Source organism: Octodon degus, unplaced genomic scaffold (assembly GCF_000260255.1).
Source record: "Octodon degus isolate 3935 unplaced genomic scaffold, OctDeg1.0 scaffold00021, whole genome shotgun sequence".
Lineage (NCBI taxonomy): Eukaryota > Metazoa > Chordata > Mammalia > Rodentia > Octodontidae > Octodon > Octodon degus.
Window position 1 is genome coordinate 8,960,630 of NW_004524597.1, and position 11,201 is coordinate 8,971,830.

Below are 11,201 nucleotides of genomic sequence, written 5' to 3' on the forward strand. Positions count from 1 at the left end.
GGTCCCTGTGCTTTGGCTAAGCTTGTTCTAAGTAGGTGTTTTAGACCACTGAGCCATCTCACCAGCCCACAGGATATTCTTTTCTTTTTTGCCTTTCTGAGATAGGGTCCTACCACACAGTTCAGGCTGGCCTTGAGCTCAATTTGTAGCCCATGCTGGTCTCAGACTCACAGTGATCCTCCTGCCTCAGCCTCCCGAGTGCTGAGATTGTAGGTGTGCACCACCATGCCCAGCTCTGAAGGAATCTTCTAGAGTGGTTTCATCTCCTTTTGGATGTTCCTAACTAACCTCAGTACCAGGAAGTGGAACATTCACAAAACCAATTTCTTCCTGCCCCACAGGGGCCTTTTGAAGAGGAGATATAGTAGATGTCTGTTATTTAGGAGAAATGAGAAATTTTTCTAAGTCATTCTTACATTATCTTACTCTTTCTTAATTTAGGGTATGGATTTGAGGGTGCTACTGGCTAAGCTCCCTCCTGGTCCTTGAATTTGGTCTCCCCAGTCCTCCAGATCCTCTGCCATTTGTTGAGTCTCACTCCCTCAAGTCTGTAAGGCATCATGGGGATTGGGGGGTGGATCAGGCAATCCCACTTCTCTTTGGCTTCTCCTTTCTCTTCTTTAAGTAGAAACATGGAGTTCAAAACTGGAAACCCATAGAGGGTATAGTGTATTTCTTCCTGCAAGGCTGGATTCTTTTCATTGACAAACATCATCAGGGCCTCACAGACCCAGTCCTATTTAGAGCTGAATTTAGGCCAAAAGACTGAATGCTTTGTATTGAGTCTTTGGCCCACAAGAAACAACAGTATCGAATCATTTTCTGCTAGGTGTGCTGGCACTTGCCTGGAATCTCAGCACTTGGGAGGTTAAAGTGGGAAGGTTGTCCCTAGTTTGGGGCCAGCCTGATCTACATAGGGATACCCTATTTCAAAACAAACAAACAAACAAACAAACAAACAAGAAAGCAGTATTTAATCATTTTCTATTTCTTTTTGAGTCTGGGAACTGTCTTCCTAACTTTTCAGCATTGGCCCCTAAAGGACTATCTGGATATCCGGAAGATTGCTACAGTGGAAATTCCAATTTTCCCCCTTTTTTGATTCCCTTGGCCTAGAATTTTTATTTCTCATTTTTGGCTGGTCCCTGCGTCTGCATCTCCCTGTGCATGCAACACCCCCTACTGGACGTTTCTCGCACACCCTGCGAATCTGGCCGTTTTCCTCCAAGAATAGAGAGCCTTGGGTCAAGACTCTACAGGGGAGATAGTTCAGTAGAATAAGCAGCTGCCTGGCAAGTGCAAGGACCTGATGTTCGATCTCTGGTTCCGAAACAAACAAACAAACAAACAAACAAACAACCAAACAAAACTCCACCCTCCCTTTCTGTCACATACACTCAACCTTGGAAAATACCCACTCACCAAGGACATACTTATTACACTCCTGTTTTCCTACCTTGCACGCATGGGGTTGCTTTGTCATCATCATGCTTGCCTTCTCTCCCCTGTGTTGGTGTCACTGTCTGTCCTATAACAACCTTGAGAGCTACCTGACATTTTCAAGGAGTGAGCTTCCCAGACCAAAAGGGCTGCCTAAACGGGGCCAGTGTCCTCTCCCTCCTGGCTGGGGACCCAGTCTGCAAGGCATAACCATCCCAGACAAGCTCCCAAATTGTGAGACACATACTCACTTGTCCAGTTATTTATTATTTATTTATTTATTTTTGTATTTAGTACAGGGTCTCACTACATAGATCGGACTCGTAGTGATTCTCTTGTTTTCAGCCTCCCAAGCACTGGGATGACAGCCACGCCACCATGCCCAGTCTCAATCGCTGTCTCAGCATTCCCCAGGGGGCGAGACCGGCACAGCGGGCCAGGGATCCAACCTGGTCACTGAGCTCTGCCTAAGCAGGCGCTTTGGTCTGCATGTGGACTTCCTGACAGAACTTGAGAAGGTTTTTAATAGGTTCCCTAGACCTGACCTCAGCCTGAGGCGGAAGATCCCAGCAGCACCTCTCCAGACCCGAATGTAGAGCCTCTCTTGGATTTCCTCCAGGTTTAGACAGCATGAAAAGGCACATGAAGGCAGCAAGTTCTGTTTCCCAGTTTTAGTATGTACTTTTCCTTTTGTATTTATCCTCTGTTTTTTCTTTATTCAGCTCAAGCTTGTCCTGTAGAACATTTCTCTCTCACCCTTCACTTTTATTTTCTCAAATAAACTTTGCCACTGCTTTTTGCTGGTTTCATTCAATTCTTTATTCCAGATAAGAACCTGGAATCCAGCTCCGGAAGAAGAGGCGAACAACCCCAAACCCAGTAATGTTTACATGGTTGAGCCACGTTTTTTGAAGCAAGCTGCCCAAAAACACCTCGTTGTTTCTGCAGGCCATTGAGTAAGTTTATTTAATTTTTAAGTTTGTATTTCTCATACCTCTGATTCCAAGAAAAGCAGAGACTCCGAGATTCTCACCCCTTGATGGAGACCAGGTGGCCAGCTCTCATCCCCAGGGGTGCAGTGGTCTTGTGCGATGTGGACTGCCCCACGAAGACACTAGGACTACTCCAGAGGCACATCACAGAGCAAGCCTGAGACAGTGACCAGCTAGGGCACCATTTGCCCAGGATCACCTTGTGCCAGCTATATAAACCTTTAGCAATGCAAATGCCAATCCTTGCTTTGTTCACTTTTTCTATAAAACCTCCACATTTTGGTCAGCCTATTTTTTTGTTTTTTTTTTTCCGGGTCTGGGGATTGAACTCAGGCCCTTGTGCTTACAAGGCCCTGAGTTCAATCCCCGGTTCCACCACACACACACACACACACACACACACACACACAAGCAACAAAAAACCTGAAACAAACAAACAAAAAAACCACCCTCATTTCTTCACCATTGTTTCTTGGCTGAGTTTTGCTTTGTGGCACGCCTTGATCCTGCAGCAAGCTAGTGACTGACTGAGTAGGCTCTGGGCTCAGAACCCCGCTCTGCTGTTGATCCTGTGACTTTGGGCAGTTAACCTCATCCAAGCCAGTTCCTCCTCTGTAAGAAGAGAAAATAATACCACTTTGTTTGTAGTCAGGTGGCACACATCTGTAATCCCAGCATTTGGGAGACTGAGGCAGGAGGATCACCGTTAGTTCAAAGCCAGCCTGGGCTATCGAGTAAGTTCAAAGCCAGTCTGACCTCCATACTGAGACCCTGTCTGCAAAAAATTTAGAAAAAGTCTGTAAAGCATATAGAGCCTCTCAAGGGTCAACACTCTAGCTGTTTTCTGAGCTACAACTAGGTATTATTTTTGATCACCAAATAGTCTGGAGCCTTGTGAATTCTCTCCTCCCTCATGTGACTTTCTTCATTGTCTTGTCTCTCAGCTTGTCATTTGACATGTCAGTCCCACAACAAAGGGTTTGAGACTGGGGCCAGCCCAGTGTGCAGGATGATGTAGTCTACCGGCACCTCCAGCTCAGCAGAGCAGCCCCTGTGCCCACGTGGGCTGCGCCTGCAGCAGCCAGGGTGGAGAAGGGCAACACACGCTGCCACCGAGCGACAGGGTGCACGGAGAGGCTGGCAGGGAATGGAGACAGCAAGGGGCACCCCTACCGCTGTCATTTTTGCAGTCCAACTGTTACCAGACTTGGGGATACTGGAGTCTCCTGGGGCGGTTGGTTGCCAGGTTCTTTCTGCCCTGAACGAAGAATTGGTCAAGAAAAGTGACAGCAATAGCGAAGTTTTATCAAAGGTAGGAAAAGGAAATAGGCTCTGCTGATGGAGTTTGGGGTAAGTAAAAGTGGGAAAAGCAGCACGTGCTACAGCGTGAGGGTGGCCAGCGTGCCAGAGGGAAGGGTGGCAAAAACTCAGCGTAGTTGTTCCCTTCTGTTCCATCCACTCCTCAGGCTGAGGTCTGGTCTCCGCCATCCTGTGGTTAACCTGCTCAAGTCCCTAAGAAGTCCACATGCAGGGCTGTGGGAACTTCTGTGCACATGACCTGGGCTTTTAAGGCAAATTTTTATTAGTACATGTTTGCCATACAGAATGATCACATTCATCATAGATTTTATTGGTACACAGTATTTAGAAAGTCCCCAAGTAAAAAAAAAAAGTTCCCAAGTTATTAACGTTTCACTTGTAAATTTTCACAGGTGTACACGTGTACTGTGTAAGATGCTTTGTCAGCTTATGAACAAATCCGATTTATGAATAACTCTCCTGGAATGGAATTCATTCAAAAGTTGGGGACTTACCGTTTTGTTTTGTTTTGTTTTGTTTTGAGATAGGGTCTCAATATGTATTCCAGGGTGGCCTTGAATTCACTATGCAGCTGGCCTCAAATTCACAGCAATCCTGCCTGAGCCTCGCAGGTGCTGGGCTTATAGGAATATACCACCATGCCTGGCTAGTTTCAGTTTCTACACTCCCAGGAATGGTGGAAGTTTCCTCTTTCCCCTCAACACCTCCAGCATTTGTTATTGATTTCTTTCTTTCTTTCTTTCTTTCTTTCTTTCTTTCTTTCTTTCTTTCTTTCTTTTTTTTTCTGTCTGTTTTGTAACAGGGTCTCACTATGCAGTTTAGGTTGGCCTTGAGTCACTTTGTAGCCCAAGCTGGTCTCAGAAATCACAACAATCTTCCTGCCTCAGTCTCCCGAGTGCTGGGATTACAGGCATGAGCTACTACACCTGGCTTGGTTGATTTCTTGATGACAGCCATTCTGTCTGGAGTGAGATGGAATTCTGGTGTTGTCTTAATTTGCATTTCATGATTAACCAGTGATACTGAATATTTTTCCATGTATTTATTTGTCATTTGTACCTCATCTGAGAAGTGTTTATTAATTTCCGATGCACATTTTTGGGTTGGACCTTTACTTTTCTGGGGTCTGATTTTTTGTGTGTTTCTTATGCATTACAGATATTAGTCCTTTGTCTGAGGAGTAGCTGATAATTTTTTTCCCCATTCTGTGGGTTGTCTTGACATTCTGTTGATGATTTATTTTGCTGTGTGTGGGATTTTTATAATTAACAGATCACACCTATTTTTCCAGCCAGTTTTATTACACCCTACCTTCCTTTCTGGGTCATGACCGCAAAGGTATGATTATTAGTCCTCAACCTTTTTGGAGTGCTTAGGGCCAGCCCACCTTTCCCCTGGGAACCTCTGTCACAGTGGGAAAAGTATTAGTTTTCATGACTATGTAACAAATTGCCATAAAAGTAACAGCCTGAAACAGTACAATTTTATTAAATCACTTGTCTATAGGTCAGGAGTCTAGATGGCTTTGCAGGGTTTCCCTGCCTATGACCTTGTCAGGCTAAAGTGAAGGGACTGGCCAAGCAGAGGTCTTTTGTGGAGGCGGGGGAAGAATTTACTTCTAATATCCTTCAGGGTGTTGGCAGAACTTGGCTTCCATTGGTTGTAGGTCTGAGGTTCCTGTCCCTTCCTGGGCTGCACACAGTTAATGGCTCCTCCATTTTCAAAGCCAGCAATGGAGGAAGCTCCCTGGTGGTGAGTGCTTCTCATGGCTTAAATCTGTTTGACTTCCTCCAGGAAACAAGGGGCACACAAGCCAGACAGGGAGGGCAGTAACTAGTTTTCTCACATCTGGGTGCCCCATGCCCATCCTTGGCCAGAGCTGAGGAGGGTAAATATACGTGAGGAGGGGAGGAGTGTGAGTCCCTGGGACACAGGGGAGATCACCAGGTTTTGTGAACCCTGTGGGAGAGAAGGTGGGAAGGGGGGCATTGGGTAGATAGATGGCTCTACTCTGAAGGGCCAAGATGTGAGCAGGACGCAGGAGGCTGAGGGACCAGCTGTTCACTCCAGGTCAGCATCACTGAAGGAACCAGTGTCACAGGCTGAGGTGAGCCCGAATCCAGGGGCTGTACTTGGCCACGTTGGTATAGACACCTGGACGGTTCGGCAGAGCACAGCCCTTGCCCCAGCTCACCACACCTACCAGGACCCAACGCCCAGCCTGCATGCACGTCAGGGGCCCCCCAGAGTCACCCTGTAGGAGAAAGGCAAGCTTAGGTCCCAGCCTTTCCAGGTCCTGTCCTCTGGGCTGATGTCTCTGGATTGGGGGTTAGGACACTGCCTGGAGATGGTATCACCTGGGTCCCAGGTTCTAGGGCAGTAGGGTGTGGGACACATGGATGTGAACTCTGGAGGCTGGGGGGAACCCACCTGGCAGGCGTCCTTGTGGCCTTCAACGTAGCCAGCACATAGGTTCCCTGGCAGTACTATGCGCTCTGTCTGAGGCACATTGGTGCCCATGTGGTAGAGGTGGTCACAGGTGCGTGAATCCAGCAGTGGCACCTTGACTCCTTGAAGGGGTTGCCACTCTGGGAGTGGCACTGGGAGGAGAGGAGTCAGGGCAGCATGAGACGTGGAACAGGGCTCAGTGGGAGAAGCTGGCCTTGAGCTCCATTTGCCAGGATTCCTAGTCCCAGGGAGGAGGAGGAAAAGGAGGAGGAAGAGAAGGAGGAAGAGGGCTCCCCCAAGGCCCACATTCCCTGCCCTCCATGCCTTACCTCCTGGGTGGAGGCTGCCCCAGCCAGTGACCCAGCATGGTGAGCCAGAGTGTGGGCGGGACCCAGGCATGGGCAGGCAGACAGGCTGCACGCGGGTGCTCAAGGTCACTGGATGGCGCAACTGCAGCAAGGCCAGGTCACCTCTGGCTGTGTCCTCTGAGTAGTCTGGGGAGAGCAGCATCCGCCGCACAGGCACAGAGAGTGTGTGAAGCGATGTGGGGCCGAGGCGCAGCACCCCTAAGCGCACACGATATTCACCCAGCAGCACCTGCCTGCACAACAGGAGTCAGAGCCACTGCCACTGAGGATGGGGCACCTGCTCTGCACCCCACTCTGTGGGCCTCCAGTTCCCTGGCAGTCCCCATGGACCCTGGGTGGGAGCTGACCTGGGGAAGCAGTGCCCTGCCGTCAGCACCCACTGGGGAGCTATGAGCGATCCCCCACACACGTGCACCCCACGGTGCTGGATGCTCGCCTGCCACGGCCACTCTCCGTCCTGGGCATCTTGACCACCCACGATCCGGCTGGACATGCGGGGCTGGCCGCAGGCTGTGAGGGGACAGCATGGGCTGTCGAGGACCAGGGCCCTGGGAGGCAGGTATAGGGAGAGAGGCCACACCAAGGTCCAGGAGGAGCTGGTCCTGAGGCTTCCTTACCTGTGGATACCCGTGTCCCAGCAGCTCCTGCTGGGGCAAGCAGGGAAGGTACTGCTGTCAGCTAATATGCTGAAGGAGGCAGCCAAAGATTAGGAAGGAGGTGGTACGCATTCCTCACAATGACCTCAGGCCAGGCTTCTGAGAAATTGGTCACTTGATTTAACCCTCCCCAGAGCTCTGTACAGGGTGAAGGGTGGTAATCTTGGGCTCTGTACAGGGACAGCACATTGGAGAGCCCAAGATCTGTGGTTAACAGGATTTGAACACTCGGGATTGAGGTTAAAATGCTGAAGGGTGCTGGAGGGGAACCAGGCCCAGAGAGGGGTGAGGTGGCAATATGAGCCAAGGTCCCTGTGGCCAGCACCCCTGACCCTCACCCCACTCACCTGGCACAAGCAGAAGCAGCAGGACCCAGATGCAGGAAGTGCCCTTCATTGTGTCTTCAGTGCTGGGCTGGGTAAGGGCAGCAGTGCCCAGTACTTGGCATCCCTGGAGCCAGCAGGAAGCAGAGGGGAGCTCCTAGCCCTGAGGAACACCCCACCCCACCCCACCACCATGGCCTTCTATCCGCCCTCAATTCCTGGATTGTTTTTCTGCTTGTTGCCCACTCTCTATCCCCTTTTCTCTGTCCAGGCCTGGGTGACCATGACACCCTGTGGCCAAGGGTGCAGTCAGTCCCCATCCCAGGATGCAGGCCCCCTTGCCTCTTCCCCAGCCCCACTCTTTCATTGTGTTTCCTAACAGCTGCCACTGCTGTGCCCCAGCAGCCCCTGCTCTCACCCTCATAGGCCGGTGCCCTCTCTGCGCACTGGGTTGGGCCAGGGCCTGGGGGCTTAAAGGGCAGAGGGCTGGAGGGCTGGCTGGGGTAATTAGCAGTGCCAAGGCGGGGCTGTGGGTTTACCTGACCAACTTCAAACAAAGATGCTTTGAGCAGTACTTTGAGGTGGCAGGAAAACGACACAAGGAGGTACTGAGCACTGCAGGAGGGAGTGGATCTGTGGTCAAGCCAGGAGCTCCGGAGGATCCTTGGCAGCTCATCTCTGAACCTGATCCTGCCTCTGGGCTTGGTCCCTGGAGCTGCTGAGCTCTACTGTTCTGTCCAGTAATCCCCAGCTCAGCCTGGCTGGCTGGCCCCACACAACCCCAGACCCCAGATCCTGGGCCTCCAACATCAGGCCTGGCCTGCTGACCCCATAGGGAGACTCAGGCCTGGGCACCTGCTCTTGGGCCCTGAACGTGTAAGAGCTCAACGTGGAAGTGACTGATTCAAAGGCAGCAACAGCACGCTTTACTTGCCCAGACAGAAACAGGTGTGACCGTGGGAGACTGCACGCTTTGATTTGGGATGCCCAGGTCAGGGCAAACCTGCTGGTCTCGGTTGAGGCCAGGAGATGCTAGCTAGGGACAGTGGACAGCAACTGTCCTTCTCTCAGAGCCAGGGGATGGCTGGGCATGGTGGAACATCCCCTAATTCCAGAAATTGGGAGGCGGAGGCAAAATGATCTTTGCAAGTTTAGGCCAGCCTGCGCTACGTAGTGAGACCTTGTCTCAAAAATAAAAACAACAAAGCAAACAACAAAGAGCCAGTAGAGGTCCTGAACCAGAATGGTGCCCGGTGGACCTGAATCTCCTTTTAGGGTCATACCCAGAAGGCTCTGTATAGCTTTTCACTGCCTTACCAGCAGCCCCTTGCTCCTCGTTCTTTGCTGTCACCTCCAGGGGTGGGAGGCGCCCGACCTGGGTTGTACCTCCTTCAGGTGCCAAGGGTGTTGGGGGAAGTTTGATTTGTGTCTGGTTCACAGGGCAGGGCCTGGTCTGTGTCCCTGTGGTAGGCAAATCGTGCTCCCATGATGCAATTCTGTGGGGTGAGTGGTTTAGAGAAATCTATTTCTCAAGGTGCCAGGGACTGAAAGTCCAAGATCAAAGTGCCAGGAAGGTAGGTTTCATTCTGGGCCCACTCCTCTTGGCCTGTCAGGCAGCCTCCATCCGTGTGCTGGCACAGCCTTTGTGGTGAGGAGAGGAGAACTGAGATCCTATCAGATCGTGATGATCCCTGTACTTAGGACCCCACTCAACCCCAGCTTCCTCCATAAATGGAAGCAATGTCACACCAAGGATTAGGATGAATATAGTTGTTCCCCAGCCCCAAACTCATGAGGGAATTTAATCCATAAAATCTTACAGAATTAAGAGTGGACACTTAATTCCACTATGGTGTTTAAAGCTGAGGCCTCTGGGAAGTGATTAGATTAGGTCATGAGGAGGCCCCGCTGATTGAATTCCGGTGGTTTTAGAAGGGGAGGGAGGAATGCCACACAGAGACAGACACATGAGCTCTCGGTCCCTTGTCACGTGATACTGCGAGCCACCACAGGACTAGCCCAGCATGAAGGCTGTTGCCAGAACTGAGCTGATGTCACTGCTGTGCCTTTGAACCTGCACAACTAAGAACTAAATAAACTATTTTATGAAGTTATCCTGCCTCAGGTATTTTGTTTTGGTAATGAAAACCTGAGTAATATAGAACTTTAGAAATTTTGGAAGGGATACAAACATTGAGTCTGGGCCGGCCAAATAGCTCCGTGGATTAAAGTGCCTACAAGCAGGCCCAGGGGCTGGGGTTCGATCCTTGGGCCTGCCTCCTGCCATGCTGGTCCGACCCAGGGTGTACCAAGACATCGATTGATAGTGGGCGTGGTGGTGTGTACCTGTAATCCCAGCTCTTGGGAGACTGTAAACAGAAGAATTGTTATGAATCTGATCTAGTAGTGAGACCCTGAACACCCTAAAAAATAAATAGGATTCTTCTCTCAAAAATAAAGATTAAAAAAAAAAAAAAACCAGCCCCAAAACCATCAGTAGGTGAACAGAGTTGGTACTGAGGATCTGGGAGGAGGTAAATGGGGCTGGGCAGGGCAGCAGGTTGGGGGTCCCCCTGAGAGATGCAGAAGTGGGAACCCCATGCTGACCCAGACTGAGCCTCTGAGTGAGGGGTGGTGGAGGGAGCCTCAAGGCTTGACTTCCGCTCTCTACAGTTTAGGACCACACACAGCACCACATTTGGGCCTGCATGTAGCTCAGTCGTAGAGCACTTACCCAGCTAGCAAGGGTGAAGTTCTGGATTTGATCCTTACTACCGCAAAAGAACAATGATCATCTCTTTGGAGTTTGACTTTGGTGCTCCCTCCCCCCGGTGTTGAGCCCATGAGCTGATTATTCAAACCCATGTACTCCACACCCCTCACCTGTAAAACCCAACTCAGAGGTTGCTAAGAAGTTTCTCTGGGTGAACCATGTGGAGCTCAGGACAGTGCCCAGAATGGGGCCAAGGCTCCGGAAGTGCTATAGGAACGAAGGAAGCAGGGTCCTTCCTTCCCCCGGCCTTGGGTCTTTTGTTACTATGGCTTGGCTGCTGTTGGGCAGCGTGGGGAAGGCAGGGCCAGCGGTGCAGAGCTGGGGGCAGCTGAAAGCTGCAGGGACTAGTGGCCGTGAGGAGCAGCGGGCATTCAGTACAGAATCCTCCTGGAGGCCTGGGAGCAGACCTGGAGGGGGAGCAAGCTGAAGGCTGCTGCACGCTACTCAGCAGGGAGCTAGGAGGGGCGATGGGGTGAAGGGGCGAGTTGGAGATGCGGACAACAAGAGGCTTGGCCAAGGAGATGGGTTCTCACTGAGGAACTGGCCCTTTCCAGAGAAGGGCAGCAACTGGCTTAAAAAGGGATATTTGAACCTTGGGGATGCAGGAAAGGGTTCTCATACCTAGAGCTAAACTCACCTTCTTTCAGCTTTACAAACAAACAAACAAACAAACAAACAAACAAAACACCCAACCCAAAACCCCCCAAAACACAATGTTGCTATTTGCTCAGCCTGGCCTCCACTTCACTATGTAGCCCATGTTACCCTTGAAAGCACAGCCATTTTCTCCTCCTCCTCCTCCTCCTCCTCTTCTTCCTTCTCCTCTCCTGCCTCTTCCTCCTCCTCTTCTTCCTTTTTCTCCTCCTCCTCCTCTTCCTTCT

At 50.7% G+C, this 11,201-nt stretch overlaps 1 protein-coding gene across 1 annotated transcript; it reads right to left on the bottom strand.

Moving 5' to 3' along the window:
• Positions 1-5,847: 5,847 nt before the first annotated feature.
• Positions 5,848-7,620, bottom strand: Prss33 (serine protease 33). The gene is made up of 6 exons (XM_012513996.1): positions 7,572-7,620; positions 7,186-7,209; positions 6,916-7,078; positions 6,530-6,801; positions 6,183-6,352; positions 5,848-6,006 (listed from the first exon to the last, which is right to left on the bottom strand). The coding sequence occupies exons 1-6, from the start codon at positions 7,618-7,620 to the stop codon at positions 5,848-5,850; spliced, it is 837 nt and encodes a 278-aa protein (XP_012369450.1).
• Between the last annotated feature and the right edge of the window lie 3,581 nt (positions 7,621-11,201).